The sequence below is a fragment of the Electrona antarctica genome (assembly GCF_951216825.1).
Source record: "Electrona antarctica genome assembly, chromosome: 24".
Lineage (NCBI taxonomy): Eukaryota > Metazoa > Chordata > Actinopteri > Myctophiformes > Myctophidae > Electrona > Electrona antarctica.
Window position 1 is genome coordinate 7,148,797 of NC_136803.1, and position 25,851 is coordinate 7,174,647.

Sequence of the window (25,851 nt, forward strand, 5' to 3'; positions counted from 1 at the left end):
TACCCCCAGGATGTGATAATCAACATACTGGGAAATCCGGACCTGAAACTATGGGAACGTTTGCTTTTTGTGTCAATGGCGGAGGCGCGCCGTGTCTACAGAAAACATAACATCAAGACAATGCAAAAAACATGAGGTCCCCACTGTATACAGAACCATCCTATCGGCGGCGCAGTTTGTTATAATGCCGCGATGGCCGAGGGGACAAAACTCCTACTAAACCTTTTTCAAGTTCTGTAATTTGTCCGGATGGCATGATGTTGGAAAAAAAGCGATACAGGGGATCATCAGTGTCATGTCATGTGATATTGAAAGTGCTAGCCATGTGATGGCCTTATTGTTCATATCAGAAAGTGTGGGTGTGGCGTGTGGGAAGTCCTCATGGCTTTTGGTGACACTGTGACGCAGCTTGCTACCTAGCAGTTAACAGATACATGTCATAAGTAACACTGCAAGGACATTGCTATCATGAACAGATTGATGACGTGGAGCTGCTCTGAGGAAATGGTCATTGGTGACATGAGTTGTAGCCTACAGGATGAACCGAGTTTAGCAGAAGTAACCCGGACTGAATCCAAGAAACCTATTACTCCCAATGGCTAACAGGAGATTCCCCTTTTGTTTTCAACAGGAGATCATTTGAGTTTGAATCCAGGTCGTGACCTGGATTGCGTATCCAACGGGGATTGAATGTACTCAATGTAGTAGAGCAGTGGTTTTCAACCAGTGGTCCTTAACCAGAGGTTCCAGGTGGTCCCCAGCTAAATGATGGAGAGTTGGTAACCAAATGGACCCTGGATCTTTAACTCTTGAGAGCGTAAAATGAAACCAAATGGACCCTTATGGGACCCTTATGGGTCCATTTGGTTAATTTATTGTTAATCTGCATCAGATAATTTACAAGAAGTCTACACAATTAGAGGATGTAGAAGGATTGTTATTTTGATAAAAGCGTGCCTGTTATCTCTCACATGGTACCAACATCAATACAGCATGGAATAAAATATTCAACGTTTTGGGTGTGAGAGGATAAATCTCATCAAATGGTGGTCTGTGGCTCAAATGCAGAATAAACTAGAAAAAGTGCCCTTCTGGGCACAGGTCTCCACCAGGAGGATAGGAATGTGAGTGTGATGTTTGGCAAAATGTTTAGGAGCAATGTAAACGTGTGTGTGCGCGTGCGTACATGCGTGCGTGTGTGTGTGTGACGTGGCTTGGCCTGTTGTAGCGCCACCATGAGGCTGATTTGAAAACTGTCAAGTGGCATTTCTTCCAAAGCCTAGTGGGAATATGCATGCAGTTTCACCACAATCGGACAATCGGCGATTTGTACAAAATGGGTACAAAGCGGGCTACTCCTGAAAAGTTTAGAAGCCAATCGTAGCCAATGAGGGTGGATTATGAGAAATCAAACAAACCCGTCTTGATCACATGACTATGGAGAGCATGTGTACCGATTTGCGTGAAATTTGGATAAAATCTGAAGGAGTAATATTAGAAAATGTGTTTTACATATGTGAAAAATTCCAGGCAAAGGTTTTTCCTTGGCCTCTAGGGAGTTGGCATACAAAGTTATCCACAGATCCGTGCAGTTAGAGGTAAAACACTTTTCTGCCAGTTATAGCGCCACCATGAGGCTGAGTTGAAAATGTTCATGTGGCATTTCTTCCTCAGCCTAGTGGGAATGTGTGTGCACAATTTCACGGAAATCACACGATGTGTTCATGATTTGCAGCATTTTGTTTGAAACTGAGCACTCCTGCTTGCTTTGGAAGCCAATCTTAGCCAATCAGGATGGAGTCTGAGAAATCTGAAAGACCCGTTTCGTTGAATGGCTCTAGAGAGACTGTGTACCAATTTGCGTGATGTTTGGACAAAATCTGTAGGTGTACTGTCCAAAAACGTTTGCACAAAGCGGCCTCCTGGTGGCACTATAACAGGCCGTTCTGGAAATTTTGGGGCAGAGGTTCATCGTTGGCATCCAGGGAGTGTGTGTGCAAAATGTGGCATCGACCGGGTTAACGGTGCCGGAGATTAGCTGGCCACAGACGGACACACGGACGGACGGACGGACGGACGGACACACAGACGGACGGACGGACGGGTTGAAAACAGTAGAGCAGACAACCTTGGCCACAGGGGAGTCTCCAGTCCTCGAATGATCAGTGGATGTTTGGGTTCCCATCCATGAGACCAGGCAGGGTTCAAAGTCAGGTGATTCACATAAACAAAACTGCAGTTTTTCCTCTCATCACTCATTACACTCTCCAAAACAGGCCACTGTTTGTTTTACTCTCTCTGTCCAGAGTCGTACAACATACCAAACTTAACGTGGGGCCCTAAGTTTCTACATGGCATTGGTAGACCAAGAAGTATGGTGGGCAACTAAACGAACCAGTCACCTCAAAGACTGGCTTACTGTACGTAACGTCCTCGTCCTCGTCCTCGAACACGTCCCATGGCGAGGTGGGAAACACTTCAGACCTACACCTGTCACCTAATACCCTCGGAAATTCACTTATCAGTGGATGTACAGCTTCTGACGATATCGCCCGCTGTGCTGAAGCGACGGGCACAGCTGGCGCTTAGCCATCGACCTGTCCCACTGTCTAGACAAATAGTCTCATAAGGCTACGTTTATTTATAATAATGGTGTCATCTTGCAATATTGCACTCCAGCAGTATAAACAACACCCATAATGACACTGAATGTACACAGCAGAGCTCCAGACATTGTATAGTGATTACACTGATGTCCAGTACAGTTTGTAGAGAATACTCAACTCTGCCACTGTTTGCCACAGGCCTGCTATCTGGAACAGAGCTTTAAACAATGTACTTGGGACTGACTGCTGTCTGGGACATAGTCATAAATAGCATAATTCATAATCATATCACAGTTCAGGTTCAGGTTCAGGTTCATTTATTTGTTTGTCCCCGAAGGGCGATTTGGTTTACAACAAGGCATAACAGGCAGACACATGAATCACATAAAACACAGTAAAAAGAGCATGGTACACATAGAAATAAAATAAACAGTTCAAGGTTTCAGTGTAGCAAAGGAAATTCATAACGGCGACAAAGTTACAAAGTTACCTCCTCCTCCTATCGTCATTTAAGGCCTGGATAGACACAGGCACGAAGGATAATTTATACCTGTTACTTTTTGCCCCTGGAACCTTTAGGCGAAGGCCGGAAGGAAGCAGCCTGTACTCAGAGCTGAGGGGATGGGAGTTGTCCGAAGAAATGGACTTGGCTTTCTTAAGCACCTGGTTTTTAAAGATATGATCCAGGCTACTGAAATTTACAGTGCTTCACAACAATGCATATTGTCAAGAATCAAGACCATTAAGTGTGTTGACCAGACAAATGACTTCTGGCTGTTTCATTCTTTTTTTAATTTTTAATTTTACAACCTAAGCCCTGTTTTACATGTTATAAAACCTTCAGCCTGGCTGTGCCAGGCTAGATAGATACAGTACTGTGTTGACAGGTGTGAGACAATCACACTCCATAATTATGACATGCCCAAGACAGGTACACTGAGTGGAAGTGGTGTCTGAAACGAGCAAATTAATCAAGAGCGGACATGACTTATGAAGTCACCCACAGTCAAGTGCATCGATGTAAAAATAAACATTATTTTCTTGTTCAGAGAAAAGGCATGCTTTGCATTCAAGTTGATTTGACAACCGTATAAGGAGCAAAAGAGACAAATGAAGACATGTGTTTTGTATATAACTACAATTACAACACCAACCATGAAATACAAACATATAGTTTTCTCTCTGCACAGGCCAACTGGGGATGAAAACCAGCCATTTGAAACTACACATGGTCGCAATAGTTAGATGACGTGGAGAGAGATAGATTATCAACATCGGCTCAAAAGCACATCTGTGTGTGTGTGTGTGTGTGTGTGTGTGTGTGTGTGTGTGTGTGTGTGTGTGTGTGTGTGTGTGTGTGTACGCACGCACGCACGCACGCGCGCGCGTGTGCACGTGCGTGTGCGCGTGCGGGGGGTAGTACTGTCCTTTGAGTCAGATAAATCATGAATGTCTTCTTCTCTGCTTGAAAGAGGAAGACAAGAATGGAAAGAATGGTGGGCAGTTCCCCAGCTGCCCTGTTCACGACTCCAGTGAGTTTACAAAAACCTCCCATGTCCCATTGTACTGACCCAAACGGCACACAAAGTATCTGAGTAGCTGAGTGATTAACCCGAAAACACATAACAACCAAAATGACTTCAGCTTGCTGATGTAGGTTAATTGAATAATCTAAAAGCAGGGTTTTTTATGATATTTGTTTATTTCTTCTTGTATGAGAGTTTTGTAGGTGTAGTGACAGACACAAACACAAGGGTGCTTGTCCCAGCTGGCAGGTGGCCGGGGCTTTTTATTAAACAAAAATGTGCTTCAGGAAAAAACAACTAAAAGTCTCTGTCTCTCACTGGGAAACAATGCTTGCACGCGCGCACACACACACACACACACACACACACACACACACACACACACACACACACACACACACACACACTCACACACTATCAATAAAGGCAGAAAGGCCCCAAAATAGATAATAGACTATTTTTTACTTGCGTAAGCAGAGTGCGCAAGTACTGTGGTCGTGCTCGTACGTGCACGTGTATGCTCGGACTGATGTTGATGGTGACGTAAGTCACACTGATAAATGTCCATGTGTCTTAGCTCAGCTGTGATGTTATTTGATGCTGATAAATCTGTGGCGTGTGTGTAAGCGGGCACAAGCACACGTGCAGCTGTGCATCCGCGTGCAGACTTGCTTACAGTTACATACATGGGTCTAAACATTCAGATATAGCAACATCAGCAAAGCTAGAGGCCTCACTGTTGCTGATGCTAGTTCTTCAAGTGGCCAGACGTACCGCCAAACCGCTGCCCCACCGGAGGTGTCACAGGGCAGGACATGTAATGAAAGAGGTCCAGGTTACTAATCGCTCACTGAAATTGTCAGTGATAACTGTGTAGCTTACTCTAGCAGTCTGTGTGTGTATAATGTATGTATATATATATATATATATATATATATATATATATATATATATATATATATAATTTATTTATTTTTATTTTAATGCCGAATTACTCAGGTTAATAGGTTAATTAATGTAATTACATTTCTGTTACACTACTCATCATGGGGGAAAGTAATAACATTCCACTATACTTAATCTTTCTGCCCTGCTTTACACTCTCATGTGATCTGATGCGTTGTGTGGATATATATAAAAGAGGATTTTAAAGGATTGTAAAAGAGGTATTATTTGGCTTCTAGTGTCACAACACATTGGGTGGCCTGCTAAGGCTCTAGGAAACATATCTCTGTATGTTATGATACTGCATTTCTGTTTATAGCCTCCAAGACAGCTAAGATCTTCAGCAGCCAATAAAATGTACCGTACGTCGGTCTGAACAGAGGACGTACGCACACACAGACAGAGACACATACGATACTGCAAGTTCACCATTTTTATTTCAAACTTAATACAGAAACCCGTAACACTCCATTTGGTTGCATTTATAGGGCATAGCAGTGGTGGCGGCCATTTTCTGGTTGCATCGATCCAGACTCCATTCATTTTTCCCATATAGATTTCAAATAAAAGTCTGACCCGTCTGAAGTGTGTGTGTGTGTGTGTGTGTGTGCGCGTGCATGTGTGTGTGTCAATAGGTTGTAGTCTCTAAACATCAATTGGGGTGAATGGGTCATGCTCATAGGCCTTGGAGTTGCTATAGAACCACCCAAAATAATATTTATATCAATTATTTTAAGGCTAGAATCAAGTAATCCAGGATCCTGGTGAATCATGACCATAAAACCTTTGATTCTGTGAAAAAGAAAATTTGAAAACAGCTGTTTTATGGTCATGATTCACCGGGATCCTGGATGGCTTTGATTCTAGACTTATAATTGACAAATAACTCCATATATAGACAATAATTTATCTAAATATTTTTTTGGGGGAAATCTCTATGGATGGTGTCCGGATGCCACTACCATGCCCTATGTTTCCTACAATGTGAGAACGACTGAAGGAAAAGCTGATAACAATGTCAATGAGGTCAGACATGGCTTGCGTTCACCCCCATACACACATAAACAAGGATATACACGTTTTCAAGATCACTTTCACAGGCATCCCTGCCTTGAACTCCCCCAAAGAACCCTGACAGGCATAAGATAAAACATGGCCCAGTGCGCTTGAAGTCCAACCAGATGAAGCAATAGGCATAGCAGGGGAGGCTGGGGGGGGGGGGGGGGGGGTCCTTGCACAGGTAGTACATTCAATTGAATTTGTCCCAGTGTTTCCAAAAATTGCCCTTTAGTGCAAATGCAGTCATGTTGTTCACAGTATACAAGATCTGACTTGAATCTTCAAACTTCAAACCTTGGTATAGTGTTGCTATGGTGACAGAAAGGAGTGACGGACAGCTGTGTGTGTCACTCCACATCGGTGTAGTGGGAGCTTTGCGACACAACCCTGCCCTCCTCCACTTCTACGCGAACCAGCAGGCGTTTCTTGTGGTTTGTTGGGGGCGGGGCAACGTGGTGGTCTTTGGAGAGGGATTTGGTCACTGGCTGTGGCTTCAGCGGCGCATGATCGTCTGCGTGCAAGGCAAGGACTTGGAATTGGTTGGTTTGTTTTACATATCTGAGCGAAAGAGAGGGTTGATTTTAGTGGAAAAGCAAAATGAAATAAAGCTAAATCAAATCATGGGAGTGTAAATCAACACTACCTATATAAGGATATAATTTTGCAACAATGTGTATATTCTTAAACCTAGCAAAATACCGAAAAGTGGTTCTCAACCTTGATCCACGGAAGCCAGAGAGCATACTGGTATTTCATTCTATCCATGGACAAATTAACCCATTCTGGACGGGAACCCGTTTTGGTGTTTTAACTAAGAATTATGTTGTACTTTAGGTATTGAAAAATAGCAGATCTACAAGCTCATAGGTCTGCTATTTTTGAAAAATCGTGAAAATGTGGCACAAATCTTTGAATATAATTATATTCTTTCAGAAGACTTTTTATTTATTTCGACGTCAGGCCTAAATGGATTGATCCTTAATAACATGATTACAATTCACGTAAATAAATACTAGTGTTAATCTAACAAACAACTAACAAATACAATGGATGGATCCATTTGGCTCCATTTGTTTGTAGACACTCTTCTGGGGTTTGACTTCCCCCATTCAAGTTGAGAACCACTGTCAAACTATTAAGAGCTCTGTCTGCATATAGAATCAATGTTTGCTGACAAAGCTCTATTTAACACCTGGACGGCGGATATTAATCTTTCATGATGCTGATTACATTCAACACTGACCACAGTACATGTCAAAGCTCTATTTAACACCTGGACGGCGGATATGAATCTTTCATGATGCTGATTACGTTCAACACTGACCACAGTACAGGTCAAGAGGAATAATAACATGGTTCTCACCATACTGCTGCTGGCGAATGTGGTCAGTCATTCTGTAAACGGAGACATGGGAGAGAGCGTCAGTTTGTGTAAATATTACTCGACAGACACGTCATAGAAACACAACTCTTTGTTGAAGATCTTTATGATGCAGCTGCTTGCCGTGGATTTGTTTTGTCACTCACACGGAACGCAGCAAATCAGGCTGGAACCCAGGCTACTTATGATGAGAGTTTATAGTATATAGTGTCATTATATAGATATGTTCTAGTTACGTTCTTAGCTTACGCATGTTTCATGATAAATGCATTTTATATATGTGATGTATTCCCATGCTTTTGTTCTTGCCTAATGTAAATCGCTCTGGATTAAGAGTGTCTGCTAAATGCCTAAATTGAGAGATTCTGTCAAATTGGAGCTCACCTCTGCTCCTCTCCTTCCAGCAGCTTGCGGTAGGTGGCGATCTCGATGTCCAGGGCCAGCTTGAGGTTCATCAGCTCTTGGTACTCGCGCAGCTGGAGGGCCATGTCCTGCTTGGCTCTCCTCAGGGCCTCCTCCAGGGCCGCGATGTTCTGCCGCGCCTCGTCCAGGTTCTTCTGGCCCTCCGATTCCGTGTCGGAGATGTCCTTGCACACGCTGTCTTTCTGCACGGTACACAGAGCGACAGACGGGAGTCAGGTGGCTTTGTTGAAGTTTGTGTCAGATCTGTGTATTTGTTTGGCTTGTTCATAATGTATGCTATCATGAACAGTCATATTATGTTCTACTGCAGTGGTTCCCATCCTTTTCTGGATCAGCACCCACTTGAAAATCTTGAAAGCGTTTGTGGCCCACCCATCTTAGCACGGCACTTAACATGGCATTTTTAAATGCTGTGCATTTTCAAAGCGTGTCTAGTACATTCAATTGAATTTGTCCTGGTGATTTTTCAAAAATTGCACTTTAGTGAGAAAAGCTTGAAGCTTGAACCTCAAAAATCTTAGTGTTTAGCCAATTATTTGGGGACCCACTTCCAATACCCTCACAGCCCACCAGTGGGTCTGTGTCCGCAGGTTGGGAATCTCTGTTCTACTTAATGTGTACGACTGTACATAACGACACATCGTACACTGTACCTTCTTCTTGAGAGCCTCCAGTTCTCCGTTGAGCCTCTGTATGAGTCGAATCAGGTCTGCGATCTCCTTCTTCTGGTCTCGCACGTCGGTCTCTCGTTTCCCCGCCGTCTGCATCAAGTCATCCATCTGTGTAGCCGGAGCACACGCAAATTAACAACACAACTACCACCATCCATCTATGTAGGGGCACGTGTATCCAAATTAACAACACAACTACAACCTACCTGTATCTGTAGGGACGCAGAAACATGCAAGAAAGAAAAAGAAAACATGCCATTCTCAAATATACTATTGGAAAAGTTGGGATGAATCGTGCAGAGGAAGAGAACAAAAGTCATACAGTACTGCATACATACATACATACATACAAACAGTATTCTAGGCTAAGGAAGCTGTGATTCTGACTCTGGCATTACTATATCCTATTGACTGCTTTTTAACTCATTTTGGGCGGGAATCCCTTTTGGTGTTTTAAACATTATGTTATAATTTAGCTATTGAAAAATAGCAGATCTACAAGCTCATAGCGTGCCACCGAGTGGCGCGCTACGAGCTTATAGGTCTGCTATTTTTGAAAAATCGTAAAAATGTGGCACAAATCTTTGAATATATATTCTTTCAGAGCGAACTTTTTTTTTTAATTTCGACGTCGGGTCAAAATGGGTTAATATTCCTCAGTTGGATTAGATTTTTGTTTTTCGACTGCCCTGGATGCAAATGTCTGAATTGCACCCTGAGGTGTCAATGAGACACAATGCCCCTTCCTCCTCTGTCACCCACCTTCTTCTGGTTCCACTGATCAACCTCCTCCCGTGCTTGGGCCGCCATGGTGGCGTACTGGGTCTTGACGCCGTCGATGATGTCGTCCATGTCCAGCGAGCGCTTGCTCTCCTCGCGTATTATCACGGTCTCGTTCTGGACCTGAGACTCCAGCTCTTTGAGCTCCTGCATGCGAGGAGCCGCGGAGAGACGGAAAACAAGACATTCTTCAATTCAATTCAAGCAAAAGTAGAAATAACACAATGCAAGTGTGCGGGAAAAAAACGACATTAAACTCACTTTGGCACTCACTGTATGCATGTACATACAGTAGCCTCTATCAATCAGTCAATCAAAAAACTTGAGTAAATCCACCAGTGCTAATGATGTGTTTTTATACCTCATCATAGCCCCTCTTCAGGAACTCCAGCTCTCCCATTAGATCTTCCAGCTCCAGAGCCAATTCTACTGCTCCCAGGTGGCCCTCATCTACCTCCTGCACACACACACACACACACACGCAAAATAGACATGCATAAGTCCACAGACACACATGCATGAATACACTCACATTTCATAGCCAATCTTGTCATAATATCATAAAGCTGTCTTGTTGTAGTTATTGCATGTTTTATGCTTTGCTATTAACTATAAATCCCTTTCATAGATGTATATATATAGATACATGGCACATAGCACCCGGCGAAGCTAACAGCCAAACGCGTCGTGGTAATAAATCACTTTATGCAATAGTAAGTTGGCCAATCACTGTCCCCTGGAGTGTGCAGTCCCTTCCTCGTGGAGTTATTATGTCTGTGTCCCTTTTTATGCCCATATATGGAGTCTATGTAGATGTCAGAACAATCACTGTGATGTCAGAACAGGCCAGCTCCATATATGGAGATATAGGGGTGATCAGGTCCAGTGCCCGGCCAGAGGCTTTTGTGCTGGTTCTGGAGAACCGGCAATCTGACGGACTCGACACCGGGCACTGCACTACACACGTATGTGCGTACATACACACACACAGAGACATGGTGCATTTATAGATAGATTATAGAAAGGCAGACGGGACATTTCACCTTCTTGTTGTAGACAAACTCATTCTCCACCTCGTTCTTCTTAATTAACTCGTCTTCATACCTGAAACACAACATTAACCCCATTAACCCTGGTGTCCTTGTTTTGGTCAAATACACGCACGCATGCACACGCATGCACACACACACACACACACACACACACACACACACACACACACACACACACACACACACACACACACACACACACACACACACACACACACACGTGCGGAGGAACACAGTCACATGGAAGTGGTCCTGGTTTGACACCTACACTATGTGTGCTGACTGCTGAGCTGATCCAGACCCAGTCAGTTGGGTCCAGATGTAATCTTTTACCAAACAACCAGTATTGGATGGATGGAACTTAGCAAAGATGGGCCCCAACAGGGGCGCGTGCAGCCTTGCACGTGTACATGCATGTGTGTGCGTGTACTTGCATGTGCGTGTGTGTGTGCGTGTGTCCCATGCATGCGTGTGGAAAGCCTTCATTTATTGCTCTGCGGATATAACGCAGGCTCCACCTTGAGCCTACGTGAACCCCATATCACACAGACTTACGTGTGTGTGTGTGTGTGTGTGTGTGTGTGTGTGTGTGTGTGTGTGTGTGTGTGTGTGTGTGTGTGTGTGTGTGTGTGTGTGTATGCGTGTGTGTTACATGCACACACACACACACGCACACACACACACACACAGACACACACACACACACACACACGCAGCGTGTGTGCGTGGGTGTGTGTACACGCATAACCCCAAATTACACAGACTTATGTAAGGATGATTAAGGAATGTTGCTTTCATCGTCGTCAGGAACAGCAAAACAGGTGGTGAAAAATAAATGGACGAGCGCATATAACCAGCGTGGCGTGAGAATTCTTTCACTTCAACTGCACAATGTGAAGGGGGGTATTTTTCTTTGACATCTTTGGCCCACGACATCTGCTCTCTCTCCCTCTCTCACTCTCTCTCTCTCTCTCTCATGTGTGTAACTCGCCTCCTCTTTCAATCTACCATCTGAGTGAGAACTAAACATTTAACGTTACAAGTGTAATTGAGTGACTGAATGTGTGTGTGTGTGTGTGTGTGTGTGTGTGTGTGTGTGTGTGTGTGTGTGTGTGTGTGTGTGTGTGTGTGTGTGTGTGTGTGTGTGTGTGTGTGTGTGTGTGTGTGTGTGTGTGTGTGTGTGTTTGAATAATTACCCTTGTCCACACTACCTAAACATACATGTGTCATCACTTGTTCATTTCTCTTCTTGATTTTGTTCAGATCTATTAAACCTCAACAACAGCAGACTAAAACAGTCCGTCCATCTGTCATCTGTAGGTCAGTGCAGGCTCTCAGGTTCCAGAGGGTCCCCAGGTAAATTATCAACATATAGTTAGAACCAAATGGACCTTTACAGCTCTGCAACTCTGCGAGTTACGTTTGGATTAGGGCAAGGGCCTACGGGGGTCCTTGGATGCCCCATAAGTGAGTGACCCTGTATTGTAGACCTACTAGATTTCAAACCTTTTTAATCGCAAACATTTTCACAACACAAATCTTGTGTGGGGTATACGGTATACAACATTTGTGTTGTGAAAATGTTTGTGATTCAGAATGTCGACCGTATACCTGGCACAACGTATTTTCAGATAATAAAGGTGTTCGCACGTGGTCAAATAGGCCGATATTTTAATTTGGGGTCCTAGACATGAAAACGTTTGAGAACCACTGCTACAGATTACTTACTGGCGCCTGGTCTGGTCCACCTCGTCCTGTTGCTTCACCAGCTCCGCCTCCAGCTTGACGTGGTCACGGTCCACTTGGTCGATCTGCTGCCGCAGCTCGTTCTCCATCTGATGCACCAGGTCAGGGATCTTCCCCTTGATTGATTGATTGATTGATTGATTGAAAATGTTATTTCACAGTATGCAGAACATACATTTCAAACAAAAGTCAATACAAACACTGTTACTTGTGTGGACGAACCATGATAAAGCACTAACACTTGTTTACAACAGGGTCCACCATTTTCAATTCATCAGAACATTTAGAGACGTACACTTCTATTAAAAATACAAAATCAGAAAATCATCATAGTAGTCACCTTGTAGTCCTCCTGCTCCTGCAGGATCTTCAGCTTGGTGTCCAACTTCTTGTTCTTGTCCTCCAAGTTCTTTTTCTGAGTTGTTTTAAGGGAGGTGGGGGGGGGGGGGGGAGAGAGAGAGAGAGAAAGTGTTAAATAGCTCTATATTGTGATAGTAATGATTCATTCAGAGTGTCTCAGTAGCAGCGGTCTCCCATCTCTCCAGCTCTTTAGTAACCAGACAATACATGTTCAGGTCAGGATACCAATTTCATCCAATCTAGAGAGAGAACTCATAAAGGAGGATACAAGATAAACACGTTCGGGGTATTTTATTTTGTAGTGCTCCAGTGTTTCCTGTCTGCCCTTGTTGTCAAGCCTGTCTTGTCAGTTGTCAGCCCTTGTGTTGATTCAACTTGCTTGTGGTTGAATTGCACTTGTGTCCCCTGTGAGTGTAACAGTTTGTGACAGTTTGATGTCAGTTTTGCAACCCTGTCGTTGACAGACAGGACTGGAGAATAAATAGGGCTACATTGTTTGCACGTAAGTTGGGGTCCATGAGTTTTCCTGCTTTTCTTTTATTTGGGTCGAGAAAGAAAGATCCTGACACTTTCCTGACTGGATGAAATTTACATTTCTGTTTAATGATGATGCGGGGAGACCCCTGCCCTATTACTGAACAAACACTAATCTAAAGAAATTAATGCAGAATCAGAATATAGCACTTTTACTTTTTAACTTAATTGTATTTGTTTCACCACCTTCTTTAACTGAGCCAGGCATAAAGTAACCAAAGTAACCCACGACCTGCTGCCACACCTTGTAGTTATGCGAGTAGTCACAAGATGGCGCCAGAGCAACCAAAACTCATCCTTAGGCGGTTGAGAGAGGAATTGAGCCTAAAGCATCCTTTGCTAAAGATAGATCTATATTCATTCAAACAGAGCTCCTGGCAAGGAAGCGGCAGTGTGTCGGTCTGGCTTTGATCCATTGACAGGTTTAAGATCATGATGCAGATTACATATTATTCCCCCCCCCCCCCCCCCAGGTTAAACGTCTCACGCACACTTTACTGACTGTAGCCTATTGTGTGCCATATTTCATATCCTAAAGGCGTTGTCAAATTACAAATAGGCCTATGGTTTATTTTATCTGTCAAGAAAACAACCACAAATTGTTTATTTTATTTTATTAATTGAATCACTACCCTAGTCGCCTATAATACAATAAGCCAAGTTTAGGATAATGTGAATAATACAAATTAACAAACATAGTTACATAAATAAATAACTGCATTAATAAATGGATTAGTGTGAATGAATAGGCATAGGTATAAACAAACAAACAAGCAAACAAACCAAAAGCAGATTAAAATATATTCCGCTAGACATTAAAGTTTAAAAAGTCTGCAAACCTTTTCGATGAAAGCAACAAATTTGTCGTTGAGTCCGACCATCTGCTCCTTCTCCTGGGTCTTGGCAGTCTGGTCCTTGGGGTCCACTTTTGGGTCCATTGGTTTGAGCAAGGCGGGGTTGGTCGCTACCTTCGGATAGCTTTTGGGTTTTTTGCTGGCCGGATTATAGGACTGGCTGCTGTATCCTCCACTAGGTTTAGACATGATTACAATACTCTAGAACTGCAAAGGGAGAGAGGGAGAGAGATCGGTAGCCTTACAACCAAGGAGTCACCTGCTTTTAAGGTGGGCAAGGACCACCCTCACCTCTCAGGTATTCGCTTTCGTCCAATCAAATGAAGACAAGTGCCATTTGGCGGAGACAAAGTCGATAAGTATAGACGAAATTCTTGAATTTCCACCGTGAACCTGTTTGTCCGGGGGTGTGCTGGGCACGGTGAGCCAATGGGGCACCAGGTGGGCTGTTTCGTGCGTAAAATAGCGGTATAAAATCACCAGCGGACTCTTTCCAACAACACCAGAACAGGTGACCTCCCCCGACTTGGTCTTGGTTACGTGCAGCCTGAAATCTCATCCACCCAACCATCCTTCCATCTATCCATCCATCTATCCATCCAGCACCATCATGCCTAGACAAGGAAGCAGCGCCAGCGTGTTCGGCGGAGCCGGAGGAAGAGGCACCAGGGCGTCCGTGGCGACCCTGGACGGGTTGCGGAACGTGATGCGCAACGAGCCTTCGGAGAAAGCCATCGCTCCCCGATCGGCGGCTCCCACCAGGGCGGCCGCGCCGCCCGCCGCCCCCGTCGGCCCCGCGGACGACAAGAAGACCATGCGGGGTCTGAACGAGCGACTGTCCGGCTACCTGGGCCGCGTGCGCGAGCTGGAGAAATCCAACAAGGAGCTGGAGGATCAGATCAAGGACATCCTCGCCAAGAGGAGGGCGCCCGACGGACGCGACTGGGAAGAGACCGAGAAACCCCTGGATCACCTCAGGAAGAAGGTTTGTGTTTCATTGTTTAGCATCGTTTAGTAGCCTATACTAGTAGCGAAATTTGGTCTAATTTTTTGTTTTCCCATTCCCATGCACCTTTACGCACCGTTACGCACGGTTTATATGCACAACGCGTCCAAAGCCAACTTATCATTTCTTCTTTTAATTGTTTTATTAGAATGCAATACATGTATGCAAAGTAATTTAAATTGTTCTCCAATCAAAATTGGTTTATAAATTATTAGTTTTTCTAATATATCACACATCTCCACAGCTGAAGGAAAAGACCATGGAAAATGCCAAGCTCCTGCTTCAGATCGACAATGCAAAACTGGCCAACGACGACTTCAAGAATAAGTAAGGGACACAACATTTACATTTTTTCAGGAAAATATTGTATCATTGTTGCATCAATCCACCACTGTTACAAAGGAGGGGAAATGATGGGTGCCTTCCATAGTTCCACTGGTGAAATAGTGTTGACATATTTGCAACTGAACAACTTTGTTGTTACTTCTGCAGGCTGGATGCTGAGAAAGATGCGAGGCATGCAGTGGAGCAGGACCTGGTCGGCCTGAAGAAAATCATCGACGACACTCGTTTGAACCGCAGCCAACTGGAGAACCAGATAGAGTCTGTGAAAGACGAGCTGGACCTCCTTAAGAAGGACCACAAAGATGTGAGGGCCTCACTGACTGACAAAAAAATAGCTACTTGCTATATAACCTGTTGAAGTACATGGTGATGGTGACTATATAGTGACTACTAATGACAAATCATCTGCATGTTGCTGTTTGCAGGATGTAGAGGACCTCCGTAAGAGGATCAAGGACTCTGAAGTGACTGTGGAGATGGACTCCCAGGACTCCAACCTGGCCGAGACCCTCAACAACATCCGCGGCCAGTACGAGAAGCTGGCCAAGAAGAACCGGGCCGAGGCAGAAAACTGGTACCAGGACAAGGTACGTCGCCCTCATCACCTCATCATCTGGGTTCAGTTTAGTTCCCTTATGCCATCTTGGTTATTTGGGGTACCATATGAACACTAAGCCTGAATATTATATGGCTGAATAATGTCCTGGAGTTGTGAAATGGCTACTTGTTGTGTGTTATTTTAATTTGCATCCTTTACATCTTTTACTTCTCCCTCTCTCTCTCTCCCGCTTTCACTTTACTTTCCCATCCACCCTCCTCCCTGTCAATCATCGTCTTTGCTTCCCCCTCTCTCCCTCCCTCCCTCCCTCTCTCCCTCTCTCTCTCTCTCTCCCCCCCCCCACCACCCCCCCACCCTCTGTCTGTTGTATTGTCAGTTTGACAACATCAAGGTGGAGGTGCGCCAGAACACGGAGACACTGCAGACGGGCCATTCCGAACGCAATGACCTGCTTAGGCAGAAGCAGCAGGCTGAGATCGACGTCCAGGCCATGATCAGCATGGTACGCACCTGCACGCACGCACGCACCTGCACACACACACACACACACACACACACACACACACACACACACACACACAGCAAATAAGCAGCACCCTGGATCCTGGAACCTATGCACACATCTGTGTTGATGTGTGCGTTCATAAGTATCCCCCGAGGCGACAGCAGAATAAAGCAAACAACAGAGGGAGCTTCAGTAACATCATACTATACCCGACATGTCCTGAAATGCCCAGTGGTGAGTGACACAAAGCCTCTCCGCATCAAACGGACAAGGAAACACGGTCTCTGAGGCTCTCATTCTCTTTGAAGCTGTCAACAATGCATGCAGCCCGTAGCGGGTGCCAAACTATCATGGCACCCAACTTATTTTATTTCTCCTGTCTGCTATCGTCTGCATTCTTCCGTGCAAAACAAGAGATGAGCGACCTGGAGATACCTCCTGTGCCTGTCTGTAAACCAGCATTCCAGACTGCCCTGTCATTAAATAGCAAGACGGTTAGTTCATACTAAACAGGTTCCCTGTCGCCTACAGGGACACCTTGGCCCTGGAGAGAAAAGAAAAAACTGAAAAATGTAGGAGTCAAAATGTCAACATTTTAAAAGTGTCCTGGGGTGGCTTGATTTGTGGGGGATGGGGTTTGATAAGGTCAAAGGCAGAATAGCACTGTGAAAGCAGTAGCCCTTCATGAAAATAATATATTTTAAGGTTGTGTTTCATACTTAGGATTTCTGGAAAATAGCCAAGTGATAGCCAAGTGATACACGGAGCGTGCCATTGAATATGCAATAATGATCCAGTTTGTCTAATATGTAGCACAATTGTATTGAATATATTACTCTTTTATGTTTTGACTTTGGCTTCTCCCTGTCTGTCCTGTGTCAGATCCACTCGCTGGAGGGCACACAGCAGGAGACGGAGAACCGCTACAACCGCGAGCTGAACCGCCTCAACCAGATCCTGCTGGGCCTGGAGGAGGAGCTGGGCAAGGTTGATTGATTGATTGATTGATTGATTAATTGACTTTTTTACAGGGTCCAGTTTTGAATTGCAGCTGTCTGTAGGTGCTCTTTGAAAGTGGTTTTGAAGGAGTCTAGGGATTCACATTTCTTAATGGCTTAATTTCTTAAGGTGAGGGCGCAGGTGGCCAGGCAGGTGGACGACTATCAGGAGCTGCTGCACGTCAAGATGAAGCTGGAGGCCGAGATCGAGAACTACCGCAGTCTGATCCACGGCATCACAGCCGACGAGGATAGGTGAGGAGGCCGTACTAGTCTCTGGACATTATCACTGCTGCTGCTGGCATTGGAGGAAAGAACAAAAACAATAGACCATATGCACACGGTGGCCATCTTCACATTAAGCTTTCAGTAAAGCAATGTACTGCTGCCTCCTGTATTATGTGCAGTTTGTCTACAGTCAATTTTTATGAAACAAACACTTTGCAGATAATATAAGCTTTTCGTACAGCTGAGTTTGACGTTGTTTAACACAATCGGATAGGACTTTTCTGTTTGGGTGTATGGGCTGTCAATGGCAAATTGCGGCTAGTTGCCACCCTGCCATTAACTTAATGGCCAGATGGCCGCTGTGTGCATATGGTCAATGGACTCTCAGAGTTACATTTTAATGACTTATTTAAACCCTCTATATGAGCTTAAACTCATAAGGATATGGATGCTGGGCTTGCAAGTGGTTATTAAAGTGTGCATGGATTTCTTAAAAAAACAGCAGCAGTATCATTCATACAAAGGTGAAAGTGTCAAACTATAGGGTGAGGGGGTGAGCATTATTGGTCACGTGGTCTTGGTTTAAGTGTTGGTGTTAGTATCAGCAGGATCTTGTCCTCTTTTCTCCCCTGACAGCTTGGAGTTCTCTTTAGAAAATGCACTGCAGAGCGGTAAGTTTTAGGACAAACCCCCAACCAGTAGGACCTTATACTGTCTGCACTCTGCAGCATGCATGCGCTGCCTTTCCATGCACGTTATGTCTGTGTCCAAACTAACCGTCTACAGAGCTGGGTCAACTAACCGTCTACAGAGCTGGGTCAACTAACCGTCTACAGAGCTGGGTCAATTACCAATTCAAAGGTTTTGAGTTACTTTGACAATGTACTTTAGTTCGATAATGACTATTAAGAGAGTCATTTTGGGACAACATAGGATGAATGTGTCCTATTAAAATAGTTATTGATTCCAGTTTGAATAGTAACTTGACTCAAGCCTGCCTGTACAGTGTTTTTGTAGGTGTGAAAGGCTTGGAATGGTGTAAGCAATAAGGCTGGCATTCGACACTGAATAAATGAGCAGAATACAGCATAGCCATACTGCTTAAACCAATCTCCATTCTTCTGAGGTCTGCAATACACTCTATGCTCTCATTCTCTAATAACATCACTGAACACACCTTAGAGTAGTGCTCGTCATGTGCACCTTAAAACGGCATGCAACTACACCCATGATTTTAAGTTTATGAATGATAATTGAGCACTATAGACGAATAACAGTTTAAGTCCAAATTGTATCACCAAACCAATCACTACATGCAAATCTAGTGCATAACTGTAAATGAAACATTTGGAGAGCAGGCATACAGCACAGTGTGCTCAGAACACTCTTGATTTGATCAAAAACCTCTGAACACCTTCTCGTTTCTTCCTAAAGCCAAAAAACCCAAAAAGTCTAAAGGAGCGGCCCCCGCCAAGGAGAAGGAGGTGAAGGAAGAAGCCCTTATAGAACCCCAAAGCGTTAAGTCCAACCAAGCTGCACCTCCACAACTCGGAGCCGCAGACCCTGCTAAGGAGCTGAAGGCTGCGACCAACGGACCCCCTGGAGAGAAAGCACCAAAGACCAAGAAGGCCAAGAAGGACAAAACCAAGAAGGAGGGGTCATCTTCTTCCTCATCTTCCTCTTCCTCATCCTCATCCTCATCCTCATCTTCTGACTCCGAGTCCGAGCAGAAGGACAAGTAGCCCAGCCAATCCAAAGGCTTCTTGTCCTGCCTCTTTTCTTTCTGTCTCTTTGAAGGATATTTTGAGCCCGGCATTGCATGCCGTGAACCATGTTTAGTAGAGTTGGTGGCAGTGGACTGTATTTTCATCTTTATTGGTTAAATAAATAAACACAATTGATTCTGACAATAATTTGCTTTTTGTCTCTTCAATGATTATCACCAAGAATATGGTTATTTGTCTCTTTAAAGGTTACCACCCATGCATTGAGATGCATGCATAGCATTATTGCACTACTGTCATTGCGTGCTGATTCAAAAGTAAAAATGTGGTTGGCTCAGTAGTCTTAAGCATTGAACAAGCCACAAGGTATGTTTTCATTACGTGGTTAAATTATAAACATCCATCACTGTGGCCTGATCGCATCATGAAAGCCTGTCTACATAGTAATGAAATATTTCATTGCTACATCTTTAGAAAGTTTGGTTGATGTCTATCTCTATCAGTACCATCTTGTCAGCACAAGTGCCTACTAGGCTAGTAAGGCTATACTATCATTGCCCTCAATACATAATCTGCTCACATCCAAAATCTCACAAAAGCAGCTTTAGCATTTATATGGCTACTGCTACTCTATAAGACAGTTAAAGGGCAACGTCACACATTTACCTGAATCCTAGCATTATAGTGTGAGGACATGAAAACCTGACAATTTCTAATGCATGTGATGAAGGTTTGTTCTCTTGGAGCTGCAGAATCTCCTCCAGCCTTCATAAAACATTACATACTGTCATTCACATGACAGAACTTCAGTCACATTCTCCATTCAAATATTTCCATATGCAAAATATCCACTCTTATCATTCCTTGCAAAGAACATACAAACAAACATTTGCAAATTAAACAAATCAGAGAATCAATATGTATGCAAAACGGTCACGTGGTGGATTTCTGCTGAAGGAAGAGCCAGACAACAGCTTTCACTAGGAATACTTTTATTTATATTAACACCAAAACAACTCAATGCCAACATAATTATGCATTTTACACTGCACAACTAGGATTGACTTTTCACTCATCTCCATAAGCACATAACACATTCTCAAATCCCAATAACTTAATAATAACACAACACTATCTCAACCACACCACTAGCCCAGAACGTCACACAGCCCTGTACTGACCTGAGGGGTTACACACTGTCCCCGGGTGGTAACCCACTTACCCAACACAAAGTCCCGGATGCGGAGACAGACACCTCCCTCGCTTGAGTCGCTTCTCCAGGGGCTCTGATGCCCCTGTGTGGTGTGAGGGTCATCTGATGTGGTCAATCTCTTCATCTCCATCTGGTTCTTCCTCCCAGATGGAGAGAACCAGGTAACACAAAGTATAAACGGTAATGATCAGGGGTCATCACCATTAGCCTGAAAACCAGACGAATCTGCCACAGGACAAACAATTCCCTGGGGAGATTGTAGATTAATATCTACACAGTGATATTAGTCTGACCATGCCAGGCCAATAACAGGCATGGGTCACCCTCTTCCTCATCAATAACAGGCATGGGTCACCCTCTTCCTCATCAATAACAGGCATAGGTCACCCTCTTCCTCATCAATAACAGGCATGGGTCACCCTCTTCCTCATCTGACAATAGAGGGTATGCGTGTGACATCATCATCAAACCAGGAAGTTATGCAGGAACGCCTACTGAGTGGCAAAAAACTACTTTCTGGCCTTGACAGCCCATACATCCACACAGTAAAGTCTTATCTGATTGCATTAAACAACATTAAACAATGTTAAACTCACTTTGCCTGTTGCTTTGCCACTCGATTTGCCACTCGATGTGCCATTCACTTTAAGCATGCACATACCTTCTATAGTTCAAAAGCCTCCTCCCCCTTTCTTTCTTTTTTCTTTGAAGATGTTGTTGAACCATGTTTATTAGCTTTGACGTTGCAGGTGGTGGCAGTGAAATGTTTTCTCATAGATCTTTACCAATAACTGAATAACCACATTTACAAGGATTTGGCTCATTACTTTATTAATGGTTGCAACCCATGCATTGCTGGGAATCCTTCTTCAACCACTAATAGCCCGGGACACAATACAGAAGTACAAAAACAAACAGTACATATAGTAATGTTTTATTCTCCCTCTACTTTTGGGACAAAACCCACTGCAAAATGTGCACATAGGCCTACTTGCACTATGTATATATTTTTTACGGCATACCTGTATTCTTTCTTTCTTTCTTTCTTTCTTTCTTTCTTTCTTTCACTCACTCCTTTATTATTCTTCTTTGAGTCCAGCCTTGCGTGAGCTACGTTTAGCGGCTATTATGCTGGTGACAATGAAATGCATTCTCATGCTTCTTATCAATTAAATAATCACATCTGATGATTCTAACAATAACTTGGCACTCTTCAATGGTTGTCACACAATCCTGGGAATCCTTCCCCAACCACTAATAGCCTGGGACATCTAACTATAAATGCGCCACAGTTCTGTGTGTGTGTGTGTGTGTGTGTGTGTGTGTGTGTGTGTGTGTGTGTCTGCGTGTGTGTACGGTTGTAATGCACGTAACTCGAGAACCATTTGCCCCACCTTCAAATTCGACACACGCGTTCCACACCCCCGCAGGGAGTGCAGTGCCTGGTATCGAGTCGGTCGGACCCACGGTTCTCCAGAACCACCACAAAAGGCTCTGGTCAGGCTCTGCCACTGGGCCTCATGAGCCAAAGTCCCCTCACATGTGCAATTTCCAGCCTCTGCCTCAGCCAATTGATTGCCATGGCAACCCCACACCTGCAAACTGATTACTTAACCACTCCACTTTTCACAGTCAGTTTGGACTCTTCAAACACAGGCAGACTGGCAGATACAGAGATCTCCACGTGAGACACTGACAGATAGTTAAAACGAGTGCTATGACAAGTTGACAATGGGTATTAGGTTCTCGAGTTGCATCGTTTTGAAGTAAGCGCGTGGCCGATCTTATCTCATAGCATGAGACACGCTCATTGATTGATTGATTGATTGATTGATTGATTGATTGATTCATAATGTTATTCCACAGTATGCAGAATGGGTACATTTCAAACGAAAGTACAGGTCAATACAAAAACTGTTACTTGAGGATAGAACCAGAAAAAGAACAAATAGGCTACTTGTTTACATATGGCTACTCCATTTTCAATTAATCAGAACATTTAATGACTACAAATATATACTTCCATGAAACAGGAAATCATCATACTGTACTAGGCCTACAGTTAAAATGGGAAAAAGGGAAAAGACATGTACAGTATGGAAAGGAGAAAACATAGGGGGGGGGACTTTGACTTTTTTTTACAGGGTCCAGTTTAGAAATGGAGATACAAGAAAGAGCACCTAGCCACCTATGGGCGGCTGGCCCGTAGGTGCCCTTTCTTGCTAAAGAAAGAGTACCCATTTTGGAGGAGGTGGTACTGTAAAAGAAAGAGCCCACGTTTAGTCCAACCAGGGCATCTTCCTGGCACCAGACCGGACCCCTTAACCACAGGCCCTTCCTGGCACCAGACCGGACCCCTTAACCACAGGCCCTTCCTGGCACCAGACCGGACCCCTTAACCACAGGCCATTCTAAGGCGATGAAGGCAATGACCGATGGAGCTACCACAAAGAAAGCCAAAAGCAAAACCAGGAAGAGGTAATCTTCCTCATCATCTTCCTCTTCCTCTTCTGACTCTGCGGTCAGATAGTTCAAATGCCTCTTGTCCTGCCACTTTCGTTTCTTTGAAGGTGTCGTGCCATGAACTATATGTTTATAACTTTGATCGGAGATCTTTATCTCTCTTTTGTCTCTTGGTTACCACCCATTCATTGAGATGCAGAGCCTCATTGCTCAACTGTCATTGCGTGATAATTCGAAAGAAAAACAATGTTCTAGGCTCAGTAGCCCTAAGCGACAAGGTACGAGTTAATTACGTGCTAAACATTTTTGTCTGCCTCCTGCAATGAGAAACATCCATCGCTGTGGCAATTGCATCATACCCAAAGGATGACAAGTATGTACATAGTAGTTGTATCTGAAACTCTATACCTTCAGACTTTGGTTGCAGTCATTGAGGAAAGGTCATGCTGAGGGCGAGGGCGTGCTGAAACTACAGGTCTTTTTTTTACATTTTTGGGCAGAGTAGGGCGAAATGTGTGCCAATTAGTGAGGCCAAGCGGGCCCTCGGGCCAGCCCACTTAGGGTCCAGGTAGGGCCGGGCCTTAGTTTTCGGGCCATGTTGAGAACTCTTGTTTTCGCCGGGTGCGATAATTTGTATATTTAAATGTACAATTTCTGACAACGTGTAAGTTGTAATACAATAAACCAGTATGTGTGTAAGTAATCATCTACATGCATGGGGAGTTTCATGGTGATAACTATTAAAACACACACACACACACACACACACACACACACACACACACACACACACACACACACACACACACACACACACACACACGATGCAATTATGCTGTAACATCCATTGCCTGAGCTGCTTTGGAGTAGACAATAATGCAGGGTCAGAAGAGGTTAGGCTGCTCACTAACACTACAACTTGACCTTACATTCCTCCTCATATTCCAATGTCTGGCATGTTCCCACCATAGACTATAGGTTAGGTTCCCACATGTTGTGGAATTTCTTTGTCCTGTTTGTCATGCAAATAGCAGTTACATAAGGTTTCTGTATATAACTATATAATATTTACACATAGGCTACTTTTTTGATGAATTGAACATGGTGGACCCTCTTGTAAACAAGTGTAATGCTTAATTGGGTCGTCCACTCACAGTTAACAGTCTTTGTATTGAGTTTGTGCTTGAAATGTACTGTAATTCTGCAAACTGTTAATAAATATTTCAATCAATCAATCAATACTGTAGCTCTCTATACGTATACGTTTCATGACATTACAACTGCTTGGACAAGACACTCCTTCATTTCTTAATTTCTCAAACTTGGGCCAACTATAACATGTATAGCTTGCATCATTTAATGATGAGTGCTTCAAATTAGCCTATATGAGGGGTCTTCAACAGGGGGTATGAGGGGTCTTCAACAGGGGGTATGAGGGGTCTTCAACAGGGGGTATGAGGGGTCTTCAACAGGGGGTTCGGGACCCCTAGTCCAACACTGTTGACAGTGCCGTCAAACAAGTCTATGGAGCTATCTATGAAAACGTTTATTCTGCAGAACTATGTTATACAATATGTAGTGGTGGTGCTTCATCTCTGTCAACATTGCCTCGGCTAATGTTTTAATCGAGACATGCTGTGCACCATACATACATTTAAAATGGTAAATGGTAAATGGTGCATTTATATAGCGCCTTTATCCAAGGCGCTTTACATAGATTGTGCATTACATTCACCCATTCACACACACATTCATACACCGATTGCAGCAGAAGCCATGCAAGGTAACAACCAGCACATCGGGAGCAATTTGGGGTTCAGTGTCTAACTCATTCATAGCGACACATGCTGTCATTTTAGAAATGTAGTCTAAAGTACCTGTTTTGTTTATGAGGGTCAGCAGAGAGTGGAATGGTTACTTCACACTTGGCCCCATAAAACGCAGGTGTGAGAGTGAGCAGGTCTGTGATATTTTATAATAGACAATTATTTATTATCTATATATTCATCAACAAGTTGAGTTTCATTGGACAAGATTTAAAAGAAGTGCACAAGATATTAATGACAAGATATAATCCCTTTTAACATATTTTTTAAATTCAATTCTAAGTTTATTTTCACTATTATTTCACTGGCTAGAAGTGATTCCAATGAGAGAATGTATGAGAATGACTTCAAATCATATATTTCACTCTCCACTGTTATTTCCTTATCCTTCAGTAGACAGTTATAAAACAATATTACAGCCATATTATAATTTAATTATCATTTAAGCCTTTTAGCTCTTAATTCCAGCTTTGGTGACGTTCTGGTCACGTGCCCCGGCGAGACACGCGGAAGTGACAGGAGGAAGCCTTGGCGGAAGGCTCCGTCTTTTTGGCAAATCTAGAACTTCCTGCCAGAGAGCTAGCAAATTTAAGACATCCGGTTGCTTTCAGAATAAAAGCGTGGTTAATTAAATAATTATTACATTACATTATTAGTATTGTTATTACATTACAGTTATTGTGAAGACACACATTATGTTTCTGTGTAAAAATAAGTAATTAAAAAACGTAAAAAAGTTATCTAAATGGATAAATGCCCAAGTCCATGCACTGGAGTGCCCAAGTCCATTCACTGGAGTGCATGGACTTAATAAAGTGGATGCTGGACAAAATCCCTGCTATGTTTCGACTAGTGTGACATACGCACGCGTCCGGGGAGACCTCCTCTACAACACCACACTGTCCGCTAAGCAGCAGAGGTGTAAAACAAAAATTGGCACCAGGTCACAGGTCAAAAAACATAAAAAAACTTCCCATTTCCAGACTACAGTGGACTAAAGTGGACGCTGGACAGAAATCCCTGCTATGTTTCGACTAGTGTGACATA

General features: G+C 43.7%; 3 protein-coding genes across 5 annotated transcripts in view; 2 read left to right on the top strand and 1 right to left on the bottom strand.

The window, feature by feature from the left end:
• Positions 1-5,895: 5,895 nt before the first annotated feature.
• LOC306917539 (intermediate filament protein ON3-like) lies at positions 5,896-14,195 on the bottom strand. Its single transcript, XM_079495822.1, has 10 exons — positions 13,923-14,195; positions 12,530-12,604; positions 12,172-12,305; positions 10,435-10,495; positions 9,753-9,848; positions 9,374-9,538; positions 8,594-8,719; positions 7,902-8,122; positions 7,500-7,531; positions 5,896-6,694 (listed from the first exon to the last, which is right to left on the bottom strand). The coding sequence occupies exons 1-10, from the start codon at positions 14,124-14,126 to the stop codon at positions 6,687-6,689; spliced, it is 1,122 nt and encodes a 373-aa protein (XP_079351948.1). The 5' UTR covers positions 14,127-14,195; the 3' UTR covers positions 5,896-6,686.
• On the top strand, positions 12,897-19,456 carry LOC306917538 (keratin, type I cytoskeletal 18-like). 2 transcript variants are annotated; one of them, XM_079495821.1, is made up of 10 exons: positions 12,897-13,051; positions 14,541-14,922; positions 15,188-15,270; positions 15,436-15,592; positions 15,714-15,875; positions 16,224-16,349; positions 17,235-17,339; positions 17,481-17,605; positions 18,215-18,249; positions 19,013-19,456. In XM_079495821.1, exons 2-10 carry the CDS (start codon positions 14,548-14,550, stop codon positions 19,318-19,320), a joined length of 1,476 nt encoding a protein of 491 aa, XP_079351947.1. In that variant the 5' UTR covers positions 12,897-13,051; positions 14,541-14,547; the 3' UTR covers positions 19,321-19,456. The 2 variants fall into 2 exon arrangements, with proteins under 2 accessions (XP_079351947.1, XP_079351946.1); XM_079495820.1 differs by lacking the exon at positions 12,897-13,051 and having other exon boundaries at positions 14,391-14,922.
• A 5,781-nt stretch (positions 19,457-25,237) lies between these two features.
• Positions 25,238-25,851, top strand: part of arpc2 (actin related protein 2/3 complex, subunit 2) — an 18,587-nt gene continuing 17,973 nt past the window's right edge. For both annotated transcript variants that reach the window (XM_079494989.1, XM_079494990.1), the window contains exon 1: positions 25,238-25,342. The gene's annotated coding sequence lies outside the window, so the exon portion shown is untranslated. The remainder of the gene's footprint in view (positions 25,343-25,851) is intronic.